Genomic DNA, 27,606 nt, shown 5'->3' with positions numbered 1-27,606 from the left:
TTCTAATGGTTGCTTCAGCTGAACTGAAAGCCGTCACAAAGCAAAATAAACTCTTTCTTAAGATTAGTTAACGGAAAATGTTTAGTCCACTGTAGGTAAAGTAACTTTTGCCGTGAGTGTAATTTAAACCTAATGCCTGTCCAAATAAAGCAGTTGTTTGTACAGCTCCAGTGGTACAACTGTCAAAATTAAACAACAGTTGGTGGGTACAGAAAACCACGCGCACATGTGTGTGTATGCGCTTGCCTTACACGTCAGAATATCCCCAGTGCAGTTGGTGTGTCTCTAGCCTCAGTGCCCCCAGTAACGATTGCATTGCTGTGGTTGCCTCCTGCCTCCAGATCTGTCTCGTATCCGTGACGCGTGGGTGCTGGATTGAAGCCCCCGAAAAAAAACCTCGCTCAAAACTAAAGTTTAGCAATACAGAAAATGGTGATGTGTGTAGGTGTGTGTGCTTGTGATGATTCAGAAACAAATTCCCTATAAGTGGATGCATGTTTTCAAGTGTCTTTGTCAATGCTTCTCCATGTTTGTGCACACGCGTGTGTGTGAGTGCGTATATGCACAGTGGGGTCAGAAGAGAACAAAGCAGTGCAGCTTTCTGCTGTTCAGTGATTTTGGTTTGGCTGGCCTTTCGGCTTCTCTTTGAGTCAGCGGGCTCAGCAGAGCCATCACACCCTGGCAACAACCAGCACCCTGGCAAAGACAGAGGGTCTGACCTGAAAGAGAAGGATGAGGCACAGTGGGAAGGAAGGAAGAGAAAGAAAGAAAGGCAGCGGGTCAAAATGAGAAAATGAAAGAGGGTCAGTAGCAGTCAGAAACTAAAAGTTTAGAAACAGCTGTATAAAATGTACTGGAGGGTGGGTATGGAAAGCAAAGAGAGAAATAAAATCAATGGAGAGGAGCTGAGCTAAGTATGCAAGGTAGCTACTGTTTACAAAATAACGACTTTTTTGGGGGGTGGGTGGGTGGGTGAAAAGTTGTGGAAGAGGAAGAACATGCTGGGAGGATATAGGGAATGAAAAGCAGGCCTTCAAAAGAGAGAAAGAGGCACTGTGATGGCTATTTTTCCATTGGAATGGCAATAGTGGGTTTGTGAGGAGTTTGCTTTGGGAGGAAAAAAAAACCTGAACTGTTTAAATTATTTAAGGAGTTAAAAAAGTGAAAAAGGTGCATGTGATTAAGAGCAAGGAGGGAAAAGCGAATATTCATTAATGTAATGTAATGACAAAAAAAATAAATCTTAATAGCATATTACTTGTGATGTTACAGAATTTAGGGCGTAACTGTCTAAACAATTCAGATTAATATTCCCATGAAAACACAGCAACCGTGATTATTTTGTAATCCTAACCTAACCAGTCCAGTGAAAGTAAAAACAGCAAGCCTATTATCTAAAACTTTTAGTCCTACAGGGGACTTGAACTCAGATCCCATGAGGGATGGTTGTGTGTTGGTTTGAAGCTAACAGCACCTCCCAGCGTGAACTTTGTTGGCCTTTATGGCTGGCTGCAACATCACCATCAGGGGAATTGTGTGTCTCCCATAGCAGACCTCCAAATTCACTTTCCCTTGGCATTGCTTTAAAGGTGCCAGCTTACTTAAAAAAAAAGAAAGAAAGAAAAAGATTTATTTGGGCCTTTTTATCCATTTTTTTTCAACGGGAAGCAGAGTAGACAGGAAAACAGGGAGAGAGAGCAGGAAATAACTCCAGGCAGACTCACACCCAGGCCCCTGCAGTAGCCTGGGTCTCCTGTGCAATCTGCTGAGTAATACCGGTGGCCATGTCATCACAATTTAAACAAATTAGGCAACACCAATTTGACATCATTTGACATATTTATATGATAAGATGTTGGAAAGAGGGATAGGTGAAGAAAAACAAGTAAGGAGCACTGACAGTGGCTCAGCATTTTCGCTGGCCAAATACAACCTACCAAATCTTGGTTGGTGATAATTTCTTTTTACCTTGTTGTTCATTCCATCCAGCTGTTTTACATATACACACATCTACAATTAAATATACATAATTTAAATATCCATTATTTTAATATTTATGCTGCTGAAATGAGACATTTTTAACTTTGGTTTTGGTTCTGTTTAATAAAAGATTGCATAATGAAGGAGAGAGGAGGTGAGGCAGTGTAAAAAATTTAAACAGCCATGCAGGTAACACATTAAGTCAGTACCAGCCGATTTACACAGAGGGAGGGAACGGGTAACGCAGAGCTTATGCAGAGGTGGGACCAGCTTTCAGATATTGGAAGAGCTCGACGCCAGCAGCCTGACCCACGCACAATTAATCACATCCCACTGGGTGGCAGGACAGGAAAGAGGAGGAGAGATGGTGATGAGGGAGAGGAGTAAGAGAGAGTGAAAGGAGATTTAAAATGGAAGTCAAGCAGGGCTAGAAGACAATTGAGAAAAGATGGGAGCAAAATAAAAGAACAAGGGAGGAGGGGAGTGAAAGAAGAGAGGCAATCTGCAATCTAATTTGTTGTCATTTAAGGTGTAATGGTCTCTTCAGTAGCTTTTTATGTAGATGTCTTCCAACCTTTCTAATACCCTTTTTTTCCTTTCTTTTTTCTTTCTTTTTTCTCACACGACTCCTCCAAGATTTTCATTTTAGAAGCCCATATTATATTGCATTCATTATTCGTTTTTAATACAGGGCTGAATGATTATGAAATATCACAAAGCAAAAACCTGGCATTGTGTTCTTACACACATATTCACACACACGCACAAATAAGCCCCTGAGCTGCTCTCTCTCACTCTCAGGCGCACACATACAGCCTCCTGCCAAACCACATGGAATTGTCCAGTGATGAACATGATGTGGTCCCGTTTACATAGTGTCAGCTAATTTGATTAAAATCAACATCATCAGTTTGTGGTGTCAAGGAACGGTTTTATAATCTTACCCCACATGTGGGCTTTCAATTACACCCCACTTCAAGAAGCCTGGATGTTTCACCAGGATTTCCTTACTATTCCACTGATTTATATAACTCTTTTCCAGGAATTTGGTACACTAACAGGCATATTTTTTCCCCCTTCGTCCTTCTGAAAAGCTTGCAGCAGTCAGCACCCACTGGTCTCAGTGAGGAATAATACAAACATCATTATTCAGTTAATTCAAGCACCAATACGGCAGCCTTTTCTTCCCTCTCTTCCTCTTCCAGCCTGTTTTTGTGCAACTATATAAAAATAACAGACCATTTTTATAATGTCAACATTTCACTCAAAAATGATTTGTACTTTACTGTTTCGTACATCAAATAAAAAGTGGTCACTCGTGTACTCATTTGTCATAATTTTAGACTTAAACAAAATTTGGTTAAAAAATAGCTAGTAATTTTCTCAACCTCTCAGTGCTTTTTGGGGTTGGGTTGTAAACAGTTCAGCTTTCCCAGAGTGGTTTCCAACAGCAACACTCTGGAAATGTCAATTTTCTCAGAGATGAGTGGGTGAAATTGAGCGACTTTGGTTGTTCAAACACTCGAAAGTTTATTAAACCAGTCCGCTTAGCTCGCACACGCACATGCGCGCATATATGCATTGAACAACACGTATACACAAAGGACCGAAAGCTCTCACACACACATACTTGACAGGTACAAACAGAACACACATGCAGGATTTAACACCAGGCTGCCAGAGAAAGTAGGCATTAAATCCCGTGGGAAAGTTAAAAAAAAAGAAAAAAAAGAATGAGACAATTCAAGTACTAAAAGCTCTTCCTCAAAGAGCTTTGCTTCTTTTCCAAAAGCCGTAAAGCCTGTTTGCAGACGTCATAGCCTTTTATAGATGTGTTATAGTGTTAAAGTCATAAGGGTCAAAAATCACTTACAAGTAAGAATCTCCTCATCAAAAGACATGGATACAAGGACAGGAGCATTCATTGATATATTCCATTTCTTTCTCTGTGGCTCACACTCTCAGCGTCCTCCCACATACACACAATCTAACACATACACTTATGAAGATACTCTAGTTTTCATTCAAACAGTTGCATCCTTGAAATCTCTTTCTCTGCTCACAAAACATACCCACAGACAACAAGGCAATAATTCCAAACGCAACATTGCAAACACAGATACTCCTACACACATGCGCACCTACATGTGCAGAAACATTGCACAGGGCTGCACCATAGCGTGACTCTCTGTGACTGATTACTTCAAGGGTCGGTAGTCTCATTGTCTGACTCAGCTGTCCAGCCCTGAACATACACCCATGCACACAGACATACACAAACATATTTATCTCTAGATGTCCCTATAGACAGATCCCACCACTTGTCTGTCTGTCATTAGGTAAAGGAGTAAATCCTTAAAGGTTAAATGGACATGACCTATTTGATTGACATGCATTATAAGTTCCCTCCTTGTTACTTTAGCTCTCTCTAATAAAAGTGTGAGGTATGAAGAAGTTAGGCAAATGTGGCATTGAAGTGTCCGTGCGTTTCATTTTGCCTCCTCTCCTTAAAGCTGTAATGAGGTCTGGGGGAAGATTTTTTTGAGGGCTCTTCAGACAACTCAAAGAGTCTTTAAGGCCTTTCGATAGTCAGCCCCTTTACAGCGTCTGTGTGGGAAAGCACTCAGAGGAAGAAACTCAAGTCAGAATTTAACCACTAACATTGCTTTTATATATATATATATATATATTCCCCCCATCTCATTTTAAATCTGTACAAAACCTGTCTGTTAATGGCACAGTGTGGATCGGGTTACTGTCGGTTTTGGCCAGATTTGGCTCATTATTTGGCCTCCTCCCTGTGAACCTAACTAGCTGGCTGTAGTTTTCTAAAAAAAATAATACATATGCACCATACGATGAATTTAAATTAGGTATCATGTAGTAGCTACATAAATGCTTATGTCAGGAGATAAACAATATGTTGTAAATGCAAGAACCTTCCAGGTCAGAGGCTGAATTTAAACCTTTTAACACTCCATACTCAAAATCAATGCTTACATTCGCTTTGCAGTTAATTTTACTACATGCTTTGAATAAGAATCAACATTCATCTCTGAAACAAATTGCACTTGCTTTAACTTATCCAGCCCATTTGCTTTTCAACTCATTTTATTTTCAGCCAAATAACATTTTGCATTTAATCTGTCCAATCAATATTTTTTCAGTCACGGCACTGGAATTCCAATTTCATCCTGAAAAGATTCAATTTAAAAACAGGCATGTTTGCTTGATTGAACCTGATAACATTAACAGCAGAATAACCTTTTTTTTGCATTTTATTTTAGGTATTTATATAGAATGGAATTTCACTCAGCTGTAGACATAGTGTGCTGAATGCAGCAGGTTAGTTGGAGGTCACATTACCATATTCGACAGTATCCAGCTGGTAAAAAGTATAGCTAAATCTTACTCTAATTAAATTGTCCACTCCTATCATTCTTATTGTTTCTCTGTATGTAATCCTTTACATTTGTTTAATCTCTGGCAACAGCCTTCAGACCTATTAATGTCCAAAGAAGGGGCATGGGAACGTATTGTGCTTCTGCTACAATTGCCAGAAGGCCAGGCAAATAATAAAACGGAGAACTGTAAAAGTGAATGGATTAAAGTTTTTATTTTTATTTTTTTTAAAGAAAATTAAAGTTTGTAAAGAAAGTTTTAAGATTTAAAACATATTTTTCATATAATTCACTTACAAGGAGAAAGTAAAGACTATTTTATGGCAGACTTCACATCCTGTTTGGTGATTCAGTCATCACTCCTGTCTTTTTCACAGACCATCACTAACGTCAGTGATTACAGGAGAGACTAATCATATTAAATGTGAAGTCAATATTGGTTGTAATCACAATCATAAAGTCACAGTGTTGTGTTTTAGTGGCTGTAGTAATTCAGACGTTCAGACTGTGTATTGATCTGTGTCTGTTAAGGCTGATTGAACACAATAGAGACTAATAGAAAGTTCTCTTTATTACATACATAAACTTGCACAATGGCAGACTCCCGTGTACAACTGATTATGTATGAAAATACACCCAGGCAACCCTGAGCTTAATATCTAAAAATTCTTTTTTTAGATAAAAGGTCAAATAACTTGGTGCTCAAAACAAACCTTGTGGTTACATCATTCTATAGAGCGAGGGCATTTTATCCAATTTTAATTTCAGATAAAAGACTTAAAATATTACATTGCTCTTAAGAGTCCCAGAGGCTTGTGTGCATGTAGAATTAGAAGTAAAAAACATGATTAATGAATCTATTATTCCTTACTTAGCTGATTTGTGCAATGATAGCCAACGATCTTTTTTATATTGCCTGATAAAAAAAAGTCAAGGAAAAATGGTGAGATCAATATTAGTTAAGTTCAGTATGTATAACCTTAATTTGATCTTGCTAGTACCAGGTTGGATTCTCTCTTTGCTTCACAACGTCGTTAGTTTTTCAACGCTTGATATGTTGTGCATTTAGAGACTCGAAGCAGTCTGGACATTCTCGCCTGACCTCTGGCATCAACAAAGCATTTTCACCAGACAACTGCTGCTCACTGTGTATTTTCTCTTTTTCGTAGCATTCTCTATAAAGCCTTTTCCCTTGTGTGGGAAATCCCCAGTAGATCAGCAGTTTCTGAAATATTCAGACTAGCCCATCTGGCACTAACAACCAGTCACTGAAATCACCTTTCTTTTCCATTCTTCTTAGGCTGAACTTAAGCAAGTTGTCTCAACCATGTCTACATGCTTAATACATTGGCTTGCTACCATGTGGTTGGTAGCTAATTTTATTTGTGATATTTCCATTAACAAGCAGTTGAACAGGTGTACCTAATAAAGTAGAATAAATAGAATAATCCTTTAATTGTCCCACAAGGGAAAATTTGGTTTTTGAGAATGTGCGTGCATGGGGAAGAAGAGATTGACGAGCTAGGCTTTGACCTCGGTGTGTAGGCTGCGGCAAAGACACATACGATAACATCGCTCTCTTTCACACACACACAGATGCATACAAACGCGAGCGATAGCATCTCCCTGGTGGGTTGCCTCTAAAGAGTCTCCTCCATCACTGACTGCAGAAACCCTTTTACTGCAACAGAGAGATCACTGCATCGCACAAACACGCAAGCATGTACACTACATGCTGACTCAAGAATACACACATAAAAGGAACACTCGCACGTGGACACACACACATACAAACACGTAAAGACTGGCAAACACACGCACATACACACTTTCAAGAGTCATGGATCTACTCTGCAATACCACTGCAGCGGTCACTGCAGCCTATCTCAAATTAAAAAGAAAAAAAAAGCTGAATAGGCATTTTATAATAGAAACATTGTGTGTTGCAAACACTATTGTTGGAAAAGTCCTTGAGCTCTCTTTTACTGTGACTGCAAAAACAAAATGTGATTTTTCTTCCAAACTGGCTTTTCATGTATAATTAACCTAGAAGGCAGAAATGTAGGAAAACCAAACTTCAAATTAAAAGTGATACATATGAAGAGTTTGTTTCTGATAGGAGGCAAATATAAGGATAAAAGTAGAAGGGTGAAGTAAACATTTCACCAACAATAATAATAACTGACTACTAACTAACGATCTCCTGGTGGTTTTTAGTTACAAGATTAAAAACAGATAGGAATTTAGACTACTTAGAACTACCAAGGCAGGTGAAATGATTTACACATATTAGATATCTCTGTTAACCTCCTAATAATTGTTTACCTCACACAGATTTTGTACAAAAATAGCAATGCACGACACTGAAAATCCAAAGAATGCTTTCTTATTCCAAACATAATCCCACCACTGTAACCCAGAATGCTAATAGACAGTGCATAAACATGTTTTCTTTTCCTGACTATATAGCATCACTTGTGAAGGATTTGTAACTGGGAGCATGATTACGTAGTTGTTGTTCCTGTTTGCACTGTGTTTTTTGTGGTGTAACCATAGTACAGTGGAACCCCGACTTACGAATACCCCATTTAACGAAAAATTCAAGTTACGAAAGCACTTAACGGCAATATTTCTGCCCGTGTTACGGCAAAATGCCCACGTAACGAAATCCACTGGCTCTGATTGGCTGAGCCCAGAATGCCTACAATGCCCACAATTCCGAATCATGTGACAACCCCCTTGGCGTTCACTGTTCCACTTGAATGGTGTATTGTTGTTGCAGTTAGCAATTAGCCTATAGCCTATCGTTCACTCAAAAGGCGCGATGGGTGCTTCGACATACGAAAATTCTCGATTTACGAAACCTCGGGAACAAATTAATTTTGTATGTCGGGGTTCCACTGTATGTAGTTTTAAGGCTGCAACCAATTCTGACTCGAGCCATTTTGGTGCCCTAATTGAACTGGCCCTTTAAATAGCCAGTCCCTGAATACAATGATACCTCAAAAGTTAACTCAAACTCAGCCATGCTTAGTCTGCTTTTTCTTAATTACTATTAATAATTTGTGATTCTTAAAACACACCAGTGTAATGGTAGTTTAACTACAGCAGCTTATAATATATCAAACGTTAAGTAAACAAAATCTAATTGTTGTCAGATTTTGTTTACTTTAATTATTACAGAAATTGTAATATCTTTGGGAGACCATAAATAAATTAACTACACAGCAATTTTGACTTAAATAAACTAATGAGATTGTTTACTTAAAACAAAGATAAGGCAAACAACAGGATTATATATGTGTAGGAAATATTTCATATGTATGAAATATTACTGAAGTTAGCACTGTTCCAAAAAGAAAGAAATTGTCACTATGATAGAAGTTGAAGAAACTCATATATAGAGAGAGTGTCCCTATTCAGCTGAACCTATTTAATAAACTTAAAGAAAAGCCTCCCTCAAACAGCTGGAAGCAACAAAACCATTGGCCAAACATAAGTAACTTAAGTAAGCAAAATAATTTCATGTCTTATCTAACAATCACTCAGCGTCTCACAATTCCTCTCTTTGCATTTTTTTTAAGATCCCTTCAAATCAAGGAATACCTCATTTTCTTTTGCAGGCGTAGTTGTGGCTTAAGGCGTGTAAAATACGCTGGGAAACATGGCCACAATATAAAACATAGTCATGGACTTTTAAATGATGTATTTAGTGTTTACCTTGGCGTAAGTCAGTACAGTCACTACTTTATTAAGGCAGAAAGAAGTGAAGGGGGCTGAACAGGGTGAGTGGGAAAATAACTGACAGGGAAATTGCAGGGGGAAATTATTGTTATTCCACAATTAAATTATATATACTGGGTGGAATCACTCCTGACAGGGCTGACCATAGCAGTGCTCCCGATGTGTGTGTGTGTGTGTGTGTGTGTATTTGAGAGTGAGTGTGAAACTTTATCCGTCTACCAAGGCCACTGAGGCTATACTGGCAGGGAGGAGAATGTGGAAAGAGAATCGGAAGGAGAAAGAATTAACGAGAAAGAAAAGTAGTAACATCAACAGAGTGAAGCAAAAACAGTCTATTTTAAGGCTGAGTGGGTGTTAGTAAAAACACAGCAACCCCCCCTGTAATGAACCTATTTGGACCAGTGACGACAGTACAGTATGTAAAATAAACCATCCTTGATTTTTGTGGTTGAAATCAAACCTGGGTGACACTGTATGTTTAAGCATAAACATAATGCAGATGCTGTGAAAAATCCTTTCATCTTGAAATTCGGCCATTTCTCAGAGAAATTTGACCTCGTCCTTGTCTTAAAGCATTAAAAACACACTGTCAAACATGAAAAATGAACGGGTTTCAGATATAAAAAAATGACCACTCAGTCTTCATTCTTCTCGAAACAATGACTCTTTGAATACACAAGGTTTCGGGTGATATGTAAAGTAAACTAGGCCCATTTTCTATCCAGTAAAATTAATGATCCATGAAACTTGGGGGAAAAAAACAAAGAAAATGGTTACACTGGCTTGTGTGGATGTTGGCTTCAACAAGCCTCCAGAAAAATTATAATGTAATATAAATTTTGGAAATCCCGGGTATTCTATTGTAACAAGGATCATTCATTAACTCATGACTTCACTGTGTACTTTGTCCCGTGAAAAATTGACTTCAGGCCATTTGAACGGTCCTGCATGTTCTGATGAAGGAGGTCATAATTTTTTTTTATGTTCTCCCCACATCGATTTGGAAGTTTCTGTCTATTTTGATTATATAGAATCAGTGGTACAAAATCTGTTTTTAATTCAATGTAAAAAGAGTATTTTTATAAATAAAAAACACATAAAAGTAAAATCTTCCACTTTTACTTCTACTTTTAATGTATTTTAATTTGGATGAACTTGTGGATGCTTATTTACAGCTTAATTATGTGCTCTTGCTCTTGAGAAGTCAAGTCCACTTGAAGTCGCCATCTGGGAAGTGAAGTTGGTATATTGTGACGTAAATTCTTAGTGGATAAATTTGTTGGGTCACGAAAAACAAGCAGATATCTGAACATCCCTTGTGCTCTCCATCTAGTGACAAAATTTGACTTGGACCCAAGTCGACCCTTGAAGACTCATGGACACAGAAAGTTTAATTAGAGCTTTAGTTGTTTTAGGAAGGTGACATATAAAAGGGAAAAACTGAACCCTTAAAACCTCATTAAAGACATTCATCACTTTGTTACGCTAAGAGGGCATTTTGCTGGCATATTTGGCTTCACTTGTCCCCTTTAGAAGGAAAAATCACTGCAAATCAGTACAAAATTGTTCTGAGTGATCACCTGCTGCTAGTAGAGTTTCAGAGTCTTATAAAGTCATTAGAAGGACACACCAGTGTTAATCTGGTGGCACAATATCAACAACAGTAGTTTTCTTTTTTAATTGCCACATATCTATGTCCTGCCTACCACATGTACTTTCCTTCTAGGATTAAGACTGATTGATCACTGGTATTTTCTGCATTTTTCTGTCCATATCCTTAGAAAAAAAAAATTCAGAGAATCAATAAACGCTGTGTGTATGTGCGTGTTTGGCTGTAATGGCAGTCAGCCTTGTTTTTCATTCCGCTTTATGTCGATACTAGATATGAGACACAGTGTAGAATATGAGGCAGCTAATAGGCAGAGACAGAGGTGACCTGCTTATGAGATATACGAGAAGAGGCTTTCAACAAAGAGTGTGGGTTTATACGTACATGTATTAATAAATAATGAAATAACAGTATATGCTCTGTATGCATATGATGGCGTTGCACATAATCAAAATGTCTAAATTCAAACATTTTGTTTTGAAGAGATTTAAAATGAAATTGATGGCTTTTATTGAGAGCAATAAGCCATCCTGTGTGTGTTTTTTTCCTTAGTAAACTGACTAAATATCTAGCAAAATTCATTGTGGCTCAGTTATCTAGGTGAAATGTTTTGAGCATGTCCAACTGGGGGAGTCAGTGGGGCAGACCCAGAGCACACTGGAGAGATTACATCTTTCAGCTGTCTTGGGAATGCCTCAGTATTCCCCCATAAGAGCTTGAGGCGGTCGCTGGGGAAAAGGAATTCAGCAAGTCTTCTTAGACTGCTTCCTCCACAACCCGGACCCTGATAAATGGTAGAAAACAGATGGATGAAGAAGTAAATTCTTACAACCATTCAGAGTTAAATTTCAAATACTTGGTAAATATAATAATTTACTCATGTTGAGCTGTAACGTTTGGTTAAATATAATAGTTGAACAACAAAGATTGTTTTCCCTCTTATAGGCCGCTTTTTGGAAGAACTCTTTATTCTTTATTGGAACTCCTCAGATGTACTTTGAATCTTTTCAGGGTTCTTGATTCACAGCTCTGAAACCTGTTTGAAACCTGTGTCTAGGGATGGGTGTTGATAAGATTTTCACGATTCCGATTCCATTTTCGATTCTGTTTAACGATTCGAGTCTTTATCGATTCTCTTATCGATTCTTTTTAAAAAAAAGGAGAACACTAAGGTCGATTAGCTTAGAACTTTGTTTTATATCTTCTCTTTGAACAAGATAGAAATTTAGGAGTAACATGGCCTTACAAACCCAACAGTGAGATCTTAAGAGATCCAGCCTACGGCTCTTCAGTGGGGTGTCACAGGGTCCCCAGGAAAAAAATTGTAAATGTAAAATAATAAAATAAATATTCTTCTGTAGCAATAACAAAGCATAACATAAATTATTCTGTAGCAATTACACAAGAATATCCAGTAATGTCCCTGCCTACAATTAAACACATTCACTTACTGAAAATCATCTGCTGTGGCAAATGGGTACAAACCTTTTACCACAAACTGAGTCACTGCTCGGTGACATTCGTCTATCCTGGCCTGAAAGGAGACGCTACCGGCAGACTGCAGCGAGAACTGCCAGCATCTGAGCCAGACTCTGTCTCTCTCATCACCTAAATGCACAGTAATGGCAGGTTTCGTAATAAGGCAGATCGCGCTAACATAATATGCACTGTTAGTTGATTATTTACCTGCCGCATTAACGGGAGAGGACGTGCAAACGTTACCGCTGCTGCTGGGCTGAGATTCACGAGTCCGGAGCGGAATTAAAAACACGACATTCATTTAAGGTTATCATGTGTTTTGTGAGCAAATGCTTTTGCATATTCGTAGTGTTTCCTCCCTTAAATGAAATATCTACTTCGCAAGTATGGCAAGTTGTCCTGTTGTCATCCGTTCTCGTAAAGTATAACCAAGCTTTTGAGCGTTTGAGCCGCTTACGCGCCGTGTGTCCTGCCAGGTAAATGACGCTCCGCAACGTGGTGACGTCATTCGTGGCGACTGGAATCGATAAGGGAATCGTTTGCAAAAATGGCAAACAATTCCAAGGAATTGAAACAGTGGGAACCGGTTCTCAACAAGAACCGGTTTTCGATACCCATCCCTACCTGTGTCCACCCATCATTTATTAATTTTTTGAGAAGTAGTGGGAGTATTGACACTGTGATACTTCTTTATTTTAATACCTGTATCACATATTTTTGTAGCTATGTTATTTTTATTTTTTATTCATTCTTCTGAGTCCAGGGGAAACAATATTTTGATCCTGTGTATGTCGCTTACATATTGCAGAACTAACAATAAAGTGACTATGACAGGGATTTAAACCTTCTATTTCAATGAAATATATTCTGACGATTTTAAGGCCAGTGAGTTGCACCAAGATTGGCTTTTGGTAAAAAAAACTGCATCTCTGATTTCCCGTCCCTCTGTTTTTGTGTGTCCAGCACTCTCAACAACAACAACATCACCCTCATCCCACTATCCAGCTTCAACCACATGCCAAAGCTGCGGACACTGTGAGTATTACACACTCTGACATGCACAATCAAGCACAAAGAGAAATCTTCAAACATATACTGTAGACACTGATACACAAGGACTCTGTTACTGTTTTATTACATATTAATACGCACCTTGTACACGTGACTCAACTCACAACGGACCACTACATAGGTGATGCATAGTTCCATACTCATACCACATAATAAAATGCACACATATAAAGGATGGAGGCAGAGTGTGTGATTGGCTAATCTTGCCATAATAAGAGACTGACTCTTCTATTGTTTCATGACTGTGAATAATCATGTGGCCATTACGTACACACAGGCACATAAAGACTTTCAGACAAATACACAGAGATGAATACAAATATGTGCATGTACCACACAGACACACACATGCACGCTTGAGTAATGGTAACCTCATTAATGCCACAAGAAAGACTTGTTTAGGCTCTATAGTTCAATCTGCTTTGATTCATTAAAAGAAACCTCCTTTACTGATGTTACTGATGTGAACACACACACATACAAACACACTATTGTGGTCCAAGATGAACCCAAGCCAAATTATCATCTCTGACTGATTTAAAGGGGGCTTTGATTTGTTTGTGTGTATGTGTGCATTTTCTGCTTAGTTGTGTGAAAGAGATCTTTCAGTTGCCAAGGTGATGGCACAACATCTCGAGGGAGTCTCTAATCGTAATCTCGTGGGACTTTCTGTGAGACAGACCGTGGGTTGCATTCCTTCTGGCCACACTGGGGTTGAATTCTGCCAAACCATGGCATGCACCAAATGGGATTTCCTCCCCGAATCATCATTTTCTGAGAGGCTCTTGTGTGGTCACACCGCTCTACTTAACATTTTGAAATGGGGATTTTTAAACATAAAACCCAGCTAAATACAAGCAGGATAACATTTACACAGATCCATTTATCTTTCACAGCCATTTTTGTGCTTCAACTTTTGACCGACAACGGCCATCAATAGCCAATCACATAGCGGGGTTTCCATTTTTCTTGCATGCTGCTGCAACTCTAGTGGCAATACAGCTTGAAATCAGGCTTTTAAAATTGGATTTCAGGCAGCAGCACAGCTACACAGTTGCCAGCAGATTGAGTACAGAGTTACCAATATCCAATATCTTTTAATCAGAGACCCTCGTCCGCTTCTGTTTTCTGTCAACACTGAGTGACTGTCTCCTCTGATCTCCACGTTCTTCCTCTTCCCTGTTTCTGCTTCATATTTGTCCCATCTTCCTCCGATCTTCTACAGTATGTCTCAGCTTTTTTTTAATCACTTTCTTCCCTTCATTTTTCTCTAAAATGTCTTTACTCGCCTCATTATCTCCATTGGTTTTCTCCTTCCTGGTATAGTCTGGATCATTTTATTGCTTCCCCTGTCCTTTCAACCTTTTTTTCCCCGCACTTGTCTTATTCTGTTACTCTTCTCGTCTTGTATTTTTCCTACCCCTCCCTTTCTTTCTATGCCTCATGTTAGTCCCCTACCTCTCTACCACATCTCCTTTACGTCCAGTAACCATCCCCCTCTGCTTTTCCCCCCCGTCTTGCATCTTTCTCTCTATTAAATTTTTTAACCGTTCTCTTTTGCCACCCTCAGATCTCAGTATTGAATTTGATGCCTTTATAAAAATGACTCATTCAATCAAATCTTTAGAGATGTCCCTGATATGATTAGCAGAGAAGTTCTAGAAGTGCGTGTATGTGTTTGTGTGCGTAAAAACTTCTTTGAGGAAAAAGTGGTTCACCTTCCCTGAAGCTATAATCCATATTTCTTTCTCTTTTTCTTCAGTGTCCGTGTAGCCTATTAGTAGTAATGGTATCACATCATGGTGTCTTTCATTCATAAACTTGACCCAGTGGAAAGATCAGAACTCCTACTGCTACTTTACTGTGTGGGTGTTATTTGGGGCACAACTGTTCTCAAGATGTGTCCAGTAACCCCCCAGCATGACTCTAAGAATAAACACACATATGTACAGACACACATTCATTTACCTAACCAGCTTGCACAATGCCTCTAGTCACTTGCAACCAACAACATCAACAGATGCATTCAAACTGACTTTAAGCTATACACAAACAACAGTCCACACACACATAAACACAGCTCTCTATACCCCCTGCCTGTTCCCATTCTCCCCTGTGTTTTAATCCTACTTGTCAGTAATTAAGGCTGAGCCGGAGGTGGGCCAGGACGTGGCTATCTCCAGGCAGGGGTGCAACTATAAACTGGATTTATAATGGGAGAGCGGTATTAAAACCCACTGCCCCCGCTGCTAGCATCAATGAGACCATCTCTGTTCCATAACAGGATTTGTCCTCTGCTTTATTACAAAAGGAGGCCTGTCTTCTGAAAGGCCAGATATCCCGGCTGGCATATAATACGCTGACAAGACATTCTGCTGTTCATCCACCCTTCTCCTCCTCCTCCTCCTCATCTCTCGCTCACTCTCTCTCTCTCGAGGTGCCAATACAGTCCAGCCAGTGCAGCCTGTAGAGAGCGAGCTCCGTGAAACAACACCTGATGCTTTCTATAGAGAGCAGAACCTTTTAATTAATGCTACAAGTGAATTTTAAAAAGCCTATTAGTGTGACAAGTTTCCTTAAATAATTTAAATGCATTAAATATCACTTGAAATTAATTCTCAATGTTGTCACCTGATAACAATTCTACTTATCTTAAGTGTAAAGGTCAGTTGAATAGTCGTTATGATAAGCAGCCAGCCACAACATTTCCTCTGCAGTATATCTGTTACCCACTAGGTCACTAGAACAAAAGACCTCTGGGGTCTCGCGGGTTATGGAGTAGGGTCCAGGTCAATTTACCATTGATGCACGATCAGATTGAGGGTCAAGGTTTCCCAACAGAATTTTGCATTTAACATCATTATGTATTTTTTTGGGAATATGGCTAATTGGTATATGTCTTCTGTCAATTCCCAACAACAAAAGCATTTTGATTGTAGCTACATAAAATAAGTTGCCACTGATTTTACAAAAATAAAAACATAAACATATTTTAAATGCCGTCTCAAAAACATCACAAAAACATCACCAAAACCAAATAGCTGCTAAAAGACTTTATTCCAGGCTCTTTAAGATCAATCACCTCTATAAAGGGCATGTTCATGTTAATCACATTTTGTCATTCTGGGCAATAAAACAAGCCAAAACAACCAAATAATGCCATATTAATAAGTAGGATCTTTTTCTAATTGCCCCCCTACCCCCCTACCCCACCCTTAGATGTATTTTGTGATTTTCACTCTTGCTCTTGTCGTCCAGTCATAGTTTCTAACTATTGCTTGACCTTTTTTTGGTCTGTTTCCCATCTGACCAAGTTTAATTTCTTCATTTTTTTAAAGATCTGTCTCTGTCTTTCTTTTGTAATTCCTTATTTTGTGTTTTAGGGATTTTTTTTGTTTCTAAAGAAATTGTGATTTAGTGTTGTGTTTCATCACTCTAGAGGGAATCATATTCTCACAGACCTTGGAGAAATGAGGGTTGACAAAAGGACTCTGAGAGTATGTGTTGTCATGTTTCAGCTAAAAAGTAGCCTTAAGATCCTTGGCAAAGATGTGTAAAAACAAAATCTTCAGTCTGTTCGAATCCAGACTCAAACGCTCTTAGTGATGTGTTCTTCTGACCTGTTGTACCCAGAGTTGTTAAGAATTTCTTTTCCAGTCACAAATATTATTTTGGATTGGATAATAATCGTATTTAAACACAAAAATCTATCATGCTTTCTTTCCTCCATCTCACTTCAGCCGTCTGCACTCCAACAACCTCCACTGTGACTGTCAGTTGTCCTGGCTCTCTGATTGGCTCAGAGCCAGGCGGGGCTTGGCTCCCTTCACCCAGTGCATGGCCCCTGCCCACATGAGGGGCCTCAATGTCCCAGATGTGCAGAAGAAAGATTTTGTCTGCAATGGTGAGTTGACAACAACAAATTTACACACAGTGCTTCAGCGACAGATCTTTACACTCAGATATCACTATTTTTAATGGTGGTTAGTCTATTTTCATTGACACTGAAATAAAACACTTTTGGGTCCTTCTCTTTGCTCGGCTGCAGTTACATCATACTGATGCATAAATATAGCATTCATCTCATGAAGTTAACCTGAATTTTTGAGGAAGAGTGATGCATGGGTAGTACATAATTTAGAAATGAGCCAGTGTTCACTGTAGAGCTGTTGGCAGCTGACTCTGTGCTGTTGAGGTATACAATATAGAGAATATAGTAAAACTAAAGGCGGTATTATACGCAGGGTTGTTATCGTCTCCAGACAGCTCAGCATTGAGTTTATTACACTGACAGAATTACAGCATGTAGAGCGTGTAATCAGCTAAAAAGCCACAGTAAGAGCAGTAGTGTTATCAGCTGCAGATAGCATAGGCAATGTTTACAGGCTTCTGATTCAGCTTTCTGCGCTAATAGACTGCCAGGCTGCGCTCTCTTTATTAGCCTTAAGTCTCATTTTTTTCTGCCTACAAGCTACACAGAAAAGCACCTCTCATTGCACTTTTCTCCATTCTCCTCACTTACTGTCAATAAGAGACCGCTCTTTCTCTTTTTTTATTTGTTCACTATTTTTATCCCATCTTTCCACTTTTCACCATTTACCTGCTTTCCCCTTCTCTTCTCTGTATGTCTATCCTGTATTCCTGCTTACTCTAGCGATATTAGGTAGGCATATCTTGGCCAGGTAATGTTTAGCGAATAATCCCATTTCATCTCAAAAGATAGCATCTAGTGAAGAATGTAGTGCAGTTGCTTTAGAAACCAAACAACAGCATCAGCTTTTTTTCATCCTCATATTTGGCTGATTGTAATTGCAAATTAAAAAAAACAAAAAATAAAGAAACCAATCTCATATCTGTATATTGCTTTCTACAGGTCCAGCCCAGACCGAGTCCAGGACTTGTGCTCCTCAGGTAACCGTTTGCCCACCCAGCTGCAGCTGTAACAACAACATAGTGGACTGTCGTCGTAAAGGCCTTACTGAAATTCCAGTAAACCTCCCTGAAGGCATTGTGGAGATGTAAGACTGCTTTACTTGCTAATTCTGCAAATTCATATGTATATGTGTCTTGTATCGTGGGTTTATTCTATTGCAGATGGGGATAACGTGCGTTTCCTGGACATGTATGTATATGTCTCAATATTTCTACACTTTAACTGGGTGTTTTGGAAATTGCATTCTAGCCACATACCAGTGATGTGGTCATGTTTACGTACGTTTAAAAGTTTACACCAACTCTTTTGAGCATTATAAGATATAAAATGATAAATTAGGCCTCCAGTCTATCCCCAGCTGTGGCACATTGTGAGTTTTGCTGTGATATTTTGTTTTAGACTACACCTAAGCTCCACACTTTTCCTCGTCTTTCTCTCACGCTCTTCCTTTCTTTTACACACCGATTTAAACACACACACACGCCACAGGGGGACGTGTTTGATATCCGTATTGATCGCTGTACCCTGTTTGTTTGCACAGAGGACAGCTGGTTGATTGCTCTGTGAGTAAAGGAGCAATTCTTGCCCGCAACTGCACACCAATACCGTTATACCTCCCCAGCATAAGTAATAGATTCTCACAAAGACACGCACACACCAGCCCACACATATGCAGACACAGTAGTTTTGTTTGCACAGATAAAGTCTGTACTTTGAAAAAAACAAAACAAAAAACACACATGCGGTATGTTTTTGGATTGAGCCATAAGTACAACAACACCTTATAAAATCTCTAGGGCATGCACACACAGACAGACATACAAACACACACACACGTGCACAGCATTAGCATTGGATCTGTGATAATGAATGTTGCTGCTGCAGCACGAAACAATAGAGTATAATAGGATGATGTATTGTCATTCCTTTAATGGAGACAAAGTCATCCTTCTGAATGGCAGTGCCAAGGATCACTGCTACATGTCTGGATCCTTTTAGAGTCATTGTATAACTCTACATTTTAAATATCTTAACATAACTTTTCAAGTTAAATACAAAACCAATAGAATTTGTTTGCCTCAACAAATATCTGACTCCAACAGACGTTAATGTCTGTGCTCTTTTCTACATCTCTGTATACGTGCACAATCAGCCCATTGTTAACACACTGGCTAACCTGCCAAACTCATCTCCTGTTCCTGTTGTTGTTTAATTGCCTCCTAACCTTATAGATTTTTTTATATAGCTTTTTAAAATGTCTCTTTTTTTAATACATCCTTTGATATTGAGCCTCTAAGTGTCTTTGTCTAAGGCTTGTTTAGCTACCCCTACGTGTAATTTGTAACTTGTTGTGTGTGCAGATTGTCTTTGTCAGTATCCATACATTGATTTATTTTGACCCCTGAGTTGAAATAAAGTGCTGTTGGCTGCCAGGGAGTGAAGTGATGAAATCTAAAGGGCAACACAAGCCAAGAAACAGGCATCTGTAGTGTAAGACCTGCGCTGCATTCAAAGTCAGGACAACGTCCGTTTTCATAAAACACAGCGGTCACAAATTGGCACACTAAGATAAAGTTTATCCACATAAAATGAGTCTTTGAGTCCATACTATAATTTGTTATTTAGAACTCTGAATTGACTACAGTGGCTCAAAACAGTGATTTTAAACATGATGCACAGATACAATTGCCATCAGGGAAGAAAGAGTGGGATGGTGAGTTCAAGTAAGGAGGATGACTGGGTGGGAGGCTGAAGAGAAGGATGAAAAGAAGAAGAAGGGTGGATTAGTTTCCATTTATCATCCTGACAGCTGACCCTGTGGATGGCCTTGGGACCTCGCTGCATCCTCCTCTTTTCTCCTGATTTTCCCTCTCCTCTCCCCTGTTGTCTCCACTTTTCCACTCCTCTGATTTCCTTTTTATTGCCCTCCTTTCCCACTCCTCTCCTATGATTTTCCCTTTCGCCTTTTGTCTTCTCTCTTTTGTCCACAATTTTTTGACTCATTTTCTGTCTTACTCCTGTGACTTTTTATTAAATACTCATTTTAATAAAACAGTAATTAAGTTTGGGTTTTTTTGTGTTCATTTTTCCCTCCTTGTCATCACAACACCATGGAGACATGAAGAATACATGAACAGTTGAATGGGTTTCCTTGACCATCAGGAGAGCAGAAGCTAAACTGTAGTAAATTTTCCCAAATGTCGGCTGTGTGCCTAGTTTTGATGGCTCCCTATGTGATAATAGAGTATTACTACCAGTATGATCTAATAGGTCTGCAGCCTTCCAGAAAAAATGATGGAGTTCCCTTTGGTCCTTTTGAAAAAGCTGAGAAATTTTCAGTCTGTTTGTAAAGACAGTGGCGCTGCATTTACAGAGGAGAGTGATCGAGGAATCTATTGGAGATTCAAATTTAAACTATTTTTGAAAAGATTATTCTGTACATGTAACTATGCTTTAAAACTGTTCATGGACAGTTTGTAGACAGATGCTGTGAAAAATCTATTAACATTAATTTTAATGTTTCAGTTCCCATTCATCATATCTCATTACATACTGCCCTTTTGGCCTTAATTTCATTAGAAGTACAAGTTTTGTTGTCAGTAGTCCAGATTTTCATCAGAGCCTTTTTCTTCTTCTACACTCACATCAGAATGACTCTATGTAAACACATTACTGCTGAGCTGCAAAACTCAAGACAACATTTCACACTGAGCGACCTTGGCCCGCATCTGCTATAAAGCACTGACTCACCTGCAGAAATATTTTGTAGATGTTGATTGGAACAGCCACCTTTTGAACTTTTTGTGCACTTGCGTTTGGCTTTGGTGGCGGGTAAACAGGACTTTATTATAACCTTGGAAGTAGAAAAAACGAGCTTACTGTGTCCAGTTGATATATATGTATTGGAAATTTATAATTTAATGTTTCTTTTTATGTTGACGTAAATGATCTTTTCAGTGATTAAAAAGTTTAAATATCTTCTCCATTTCTCTATTTTTATTCCTGTCTCTGTTCCTCTCTCTCTCTACAGTCGTCTGGAGCAGAACTTGATTAAAAGTGTCCCCGCTGGAGCCTTTTCTGCCTACAAGAAACTCAAGAGGATGTGAGTCTGTCTGGAACGAGCTGCATACATCTAAAGACATGCAAATACACACAAGTATTAAATAATAATGTTCAATATATTAAACAAGTTTTAGGCAAACTACATTCTAAACAAATGTCTACTTTCTAAGATATTTTTATGATTGCTAATCTTAGTGTTATTATGCCATGACTGAATGGTATAAGTGTTGTAAATAGATATAAAAAAGGCCAATTAACCACTGAAAAATTGCATATGTACACAAAGGCTTTAAAAGGCTTTAAAAAGCCCACTACTAGATTTTCAAGCAAGATTAAGAAATACCAGAATCATTATACCTCACTATAAGGACCTATGATTGAGGTTTTTCCTCAACCATCATCTTACCAAATTGTGACAGAAACTAATATAACTAATAACTAATATACTATGTACACAGTCATACAGATATAAAGATTAATACTGGAAAAGTTGTTATCATGCAGATGCCCGAAAATGCTAAACACGTGCAAGGTTACAAGGTTATTCACCGGCCTGCTCACAGTGTTAACCTCTCCTCAGCAGCAGTGTTTAATAATATATCTTACAACAGTCAAAACTGACTGACATGAACTGCACTTAACATGTCACTGCTTCCATTTTCTCGCTTGCCCTCATTTACTTACATATTCACTCCCCTCTTTCTTACTCTTGTCCCCGTGCCATGACCTCTGCTGATGTACTTTCGCATAATCATTTTTTCATACAGTTCTAGGACATTCGCACAAAAATGAACCCCACTGCTGTGTATTAGAGTAATCTCACACACACACTCTCTCCCACTCTTTCTCCCCAGTGACTTGAGTAAGAACCAGATTTCTGACATTGCTGCCGATGCTTTCAGTGGCCTTCGCTCACTCACCTCATTGTAAGTATGACACGTGCATGTAAACGGACACAGACATGTACATACATCCAGACAGAAAAGTAATTGCATTTCCAGACATTAAGCAAATAAAAATGTTGTCACAGTTGATGCTGACAAGGGGAACACAGTGCAGCCGAATGTGTGTATGTTCTGTACGTGCATCTGTGAATATGTTGTTGTGTGTGCAATTGTGCATGTCTGTGATCACTCACTATGTCTGTGTGTGTCTGTCTCTGAGGGTGAAAAGTGATAAGAACATGAAGGACAGTTTAATTTGAATCAATCTGGAGCATGAAAATGAGACAGACAAGAAGGGGCAGACAAGGTGAACCCTACTGGGTGTTACGACTGAACATGTATATGCACAAACAAGCACACGCACTTACACACACATACGCAGGAATGTCACTGGGAGGCTAAACCTCTGCACTGGAGTCCTGCTCAAGCACAAGGTTACAACACATACAACTGTTCCAGTGACTTAAATTATGCAACTGCAACTGGAAGCACATCTCAAACCTAATTTCAGTCTTTGACTAATAAATGGGATCAATTGTAAAAAGCAGTATGCATAGTGAGAAAAGCCTTAGTTTCAATGTGACTGTGATGTCCATGTTTTCATCTGACAGAAGTAAAAAAAATGGTTTCCACTGGAAACAGACAGCTTTTTGTCTTTGATTGCAACACAATTTCAGTTCTTCCAACTAAAATAGTTTTTCCAGTTGAGTGAACATGATGACTTTTTCATTCCTAGGAGATGCACTGAGCGTCTTTCTTGCCTTTTGGAGAGCTGAATAGTTGTAATTTAATGGAAGATGGGTCAGGCTAAGAAATACAATAATAACAATGAGGGTATTTTAGTTTACTGTGTAATTTCAAGTAGTTGGCGAAATGAGTGTGTCTGCAGATTTTATTATTTAGATGTTTTCAGGTAGACTAAGTGTTCTTTTCTGTTACTGGCTGAAACAATTTTTCAATTCTTAACTTAAACAAAGACCAAAAATCTGTAGCTCTCCATTGAGCAACAACATTAACACAGTGAAAAATATAAACTATTTAAAAATTGGACTTAGGGTGATGTGTCTCAGAAATGTGTACAGGATATCTTCTTTCAGTAGCATCACCAAAACTCCCAGAATGTTCTCAAAATAAGAGAATCAGCAGGGAAACTCTGGAGGACCAATAAAACATTTTTTATTAGGCCACACGTCGGACTTCACATCACATAAGTCTCAAGGCTTTAAAGTCATGTAATTTGTCCATTTCAGGGTACTATATGGCAATAAGATCACCGAACTGCCCAAGGGAATATTTGATGGACTGGTTTCCCTGCAGCTACTGTAAGTATCGTCTGTCTGGTCTGTTGTTCTGTGTGTGGCTGGATGCATGTGTGTGGTATCCAAAAAATACACTGGGCAGTATATAAAATAATAAAAATACGAAATCATAATAACACCCCAATAAAGAATGAACTACTGAGGAAACATTGTATACAGTTTGAGCCAAATGTTCAAACAGCTTCAGTTTCTTTTACTAAATATCAACCAGTAAACATGTAAAATGTCTGATTTTACTTTTCTTTTTTTATTGTTTGAAGCCAAACGTGACAATATTTGGCCAAATAAACTATAAAAAAAATAAATAAGGAGGTCCATTATAGCCCTGTGCAGCCAGTCAATTTAAAAGACAACTCAATTAAAAATACTCCAAAATGCACCAACATGAATGAGGGGTCCAGTTCAGTGATTTGAATTATCAGGCCTAGAAGACAGCAGTAGTTTGCTACAGCGAGTTTAGCACACCTGGCAATTAAAGAGGCAATGCTTCTAACTGTAAGCATTATTGGAACACCTCCAGGATGCATTATAAAACCACAGCAGTCTGCAGGTATTGATGCTCTTGACGCCAGCATCAGGTGGCCTTTAGGAGAACTGCTGTGTTTTGGTCCCAGAGTTTGTCACTTCAGGTTGACATACTTCTGAAGTGGCCATCTGTGGAACTGCAATTTTTTTTTTTTTTTGCATTTCCAATTGGCATTAATTGGTTTCAGTGGAGCATAATAAGCAGAAATTACTACATTTATATGAAGTGTACTTAATTTTCCCTGGTTATGGTGATTTACTAATTTGGCATCAGCAGTCCGTATCCACCTCTGGACAATTATCACAGCTAAGGCCAATGGTATGGGTCGATGTTATTCACTATTGTGCAGTAACAGCTACTATGGAATGTTGTCTTCCACGATTAACCTTTGAACTGTCATTTATCTGTGTATGTCAGTATAAAATGCTAAGTATGAAACAAATAAATTGGTGTGCTGCAATACGAACTGTAATCTCCCACAGTTCTTGTTATCTTACGTATTGTAGGGGGGAAACTATTAATTCTGAATAATTCCTCATGGGCACAGATTCAAACTGCAGCTGCTGGTTCAACATGCAGTAAAAAATTCTATAACAGCTACATAAGTACTGTATGTGGCATATGGTACTCGGAAATGCCGCAGTCCACTGCAGAAACAGCTAATGTTCTGGGCTTTTCCATCGTAAAGTGAAGCGAAGCAAAGAGAATGAGGACGAGTGAGCCTAACCCACAAACACCTTTTACAGGCTTAGGTGGATCATTTGGATGCATGGTGCATAGTAAGAGAGAAAGAGAGAGGGAAAGGGGGTGGGCAGATGTGGATGGATAGATAAATTAATGGATGGCTGGATGAGGGGTGAAACTGACGTAGACATTGGAAAGAAGACAGATATGAACAAATGTATACATGCAGGAAATATTAGAAGAGCAGAAATAACTACTGGGAGATCAAATTTGCGCTTTTTGTGTCAACCAGTATATGACACTGTTATCAATGAACAACTCAAATTGGAAAGAGCATTTCCTTATATTTCTTCATGCATGTAGGCATTGTCCATTTACAGGATGATTCAGTCCCATTGTTGTGCATGTGCATAACAAACTGAATGATTAGCTAATACTCACGTATTGAAACATTCTAGCACTCACTCAGCAGGTGAATGGAAGAAATGTCTTTTAATATTTCACCACTGACACAAAAACCTCTCATGTCTCTGAAGGCAGTCAGTTTGTCAAGATTCACTCACATAGTGTAATAATTATAAATTACATTCAGCTTTCACTCTTGAATAGAATAGAGCATCATGTTAACCTATGACTGCAAAGATGTGTTTATTGCTTTATATAGCTACTGGTCTGTTTATAATCTCTGGGCTGCTTTGTTTTACTGGTGCAGTTTCAAGTAATTAGTTCCCCCTGTGAGCCGCCTAATGAGGCGTGGATATGTCGCAGAGCAGCACGTGTGCATGTATCACCTGCGAGTGTGTATGTGTGTGTGTATATGCATAAATTAGATGTGCCAGTACAGGCACTCGTTAGAGTGGTTTGAGAATGAACTGCTTTACCAAGCACCAAGTTAGTTACCTGTCAGGGAAAGAAAGGGAAAAAGTAGACTGTTTAGTGTGTGACAGAGAAAAAAGAATGTAACAAAAGACAAGAGGTGGGGAGGGTGAAAGAAGAGGAAAAGTGGAGACTGAGACAGACCCGAAGCAAGAAAAGAGGAAAGGTGGAAATACAGGGAAAAGCTGACAACTTGGAAATATCAGCTAATGACGTGTAGATATGAAAAGACAGCAAGATGGAGAGAAGGTAGAGGTGAAAACTTTTCTGTCATTTACTTAATCCTTCTATCACATTTCTCATTTCCCATTGCCTCTCTCCTCCATTTTGCTTGTCAGCCACGTTCGCTTAAATATATATATCTGTGTCAGTCCAAATTAAATTTTCACCTGTCCCTTCACTGTCTCACTCCATTATTTCCACCACCCTGTATCCATTCTTCCTCCTGCCTTTCCCTCCTTTCACCATCTGTCTCTCCCATCAAAACAAGGTATTACACTCACACACCCAACGGTGGATATTCCCCTCCTGCTCCAGAAGAGAAAGTATAAAACTGCAATTTTCAAATTTATGTGTCACATCCAGAAAAAATATAATCATGAGTATGTAGGGAAGGGAGGGGTGAGTTTGGTAAGGGACAGAGGATGAAATAGTGAGTAGATGACAGGAGAGGAAAATAGTGGTTTTGCATTTGAGATGCATCTGAGAAAAATGAATTCTCATTATCGATGTGTGCGTTTATCTTTTGTTTGTCTTGAGCACAGATAATACAGCCAAATAAACAAAACAGAGGCAGATGAATAGCAAATGTTAATGGCTCTTCTTTGCATTTCAGATTGCTCAATGCCAACAAAATTAACTGTTTGAGAGTCAACACCTTTCAAGACCTACAGAACCTCAATCTCCTGTCATTATATGACAACAAGCTGCAAACCATCAGTAAAGGACTGTTCACCCCTCTGCGCTCTATCAAGACTCTGTGAGTTCATATATGTTGTTTTACATCATTTTGGTGTCTTAAATAGAGCTGCTGCTATCAGTTGAATCAATAATTAATATGCTGACATAAATGAATTGACAATAGACTGCTTAGATGCCTTACTAGTGAGATATTCCATGCATGTTCAGATGGAGGAGACAGCAGGGCCGATGCAGATTATACAGGAGGGATTATATGTCCCTTCAGCCCTGGGAATGCCTTAAGATCCCAGAGGAATAGCTGGCGAAAGTTGCTGGAAATTGCTGCACCTAGATTGGACTGATACGCTGGCAAGTGTTTTGATATGTGATTTTTCATTTTTACATCAGAAATACATTCTCAGTACACTGGGCTTCTGAAATAGCCAGCCGCTTTTTCACCAAAGGTTTTTACTGCAACATCTGTCGTTTCTCATCTAATATCAGTTTAGACTTAAGAATAACATTTTCACCGGTTAGTTGACACCGCAAAAGTAAAAACAGGGCAGTAACCTACTTGACTAGAAAGAATCGACAGTTGTCTGCTGATTGCACTGAATTTGTTCGTATTCAGGAAACTGTTTCCTCTTATCAGCACACGATTGCTGATAACTTTGGTCGTTCTATGATGTCCAACCACTGTTTCCCCTGCTGTGACTGAACGAAAAGATGTATATAGATGATAATTGAAAAAAATCTATTTAGAAAACTGGGCCTTCATTAAGTATCTATGGTCTTCTGTTGGTTAATTAATGAAGGTTATTAGTGTTAATGATAGCTATAAAATTCTTCTCATAACGCTCTCAGCTGCTTGAAACGTAAAATAACCCACTTAATGCAAGAGTAGCTCTCTTGGAAAACATGTGCCTTTGGATGGGAAAAGAAATGCAACAAATGATGAGTTGAATTGTAATTTTTCTGTAGAAGACAGTATTCAGTATATTTACCCAAACCCAAAATCTCAGGCAACTGTAGTAAGCTTGAGATTCTTTTTTCTACAAATCAAGCTTCCACTCTGTC

At 38.8% G+C, this 27,606-nt stretch overlaps 1 protein-coding gene across 3 annotated transcripts in view; it reads left to right on the top strand.

Annotated features, from left to right (window-relative positions):
• slit3 (slit homolog 3 (Drosophila)) overlaps positions 1-27,606 on the top strand; it is a 236,253-nt gene that overhangs the window by 155,656 nt on the left and 52,991 nt on the right. For all 3 annotated transcript variants that reach the window (XR_005693007.1, XR_005693008.1, XM_040010459.1), the window contains exons 7-13: positions 13,177-13,248; positions 17,025-17,188; positions 18,158-18,302; positions 21,249-21,320; positions 22,135-22,206; positions 23,475-23,546; positions 26,465-26,608. Coding sequence is in view for 1 of the 3 variants with exons in the window: in XM_040010459.1 (XP_039866393.1) it covers positions 13,177-13,248; positions 17,025-17,188; positions 18,158-18,302; positions 21,249-21,320; positions 22,135-22,206; positions 23,475-23,546; positions 26,465-26,608 (741 nt within the window). In the remaining 2 variants the exon portion in view is untranslated. The remainder of the gene's footprint in view (positions 1-13,176; positions 13,249-17,024; positions 17,189-18,157; positions 18,303-21,248; positions 21,321-22,134; positions 22,207-23,474; positions 23,547-26,464; positions 26,609-27,606) is intronic.

The sequence above is a fragment of the Simochromis diagramma genome, unplaced genomic scaffold, assembly GCF_900408965.1.
Source record: "Simochromis diagramma unplaced genomic scaffold, fSimDia1.1 OVJJ01000585.1, whole genome shotgun sequence".
NCBI classification, from domain to species: domain Eukaryota; kingdom Metazoa; phylum Chordata; class Actinopteri; order Cichliformes; family Cichlidae; genus Simochromis; species Simochromis diagramma.
The sequence above is the reverse complement of the archived record's forward strand: the minus strand, read 5'-3'. Positions and strand labels throughout refer to the sequence as shown.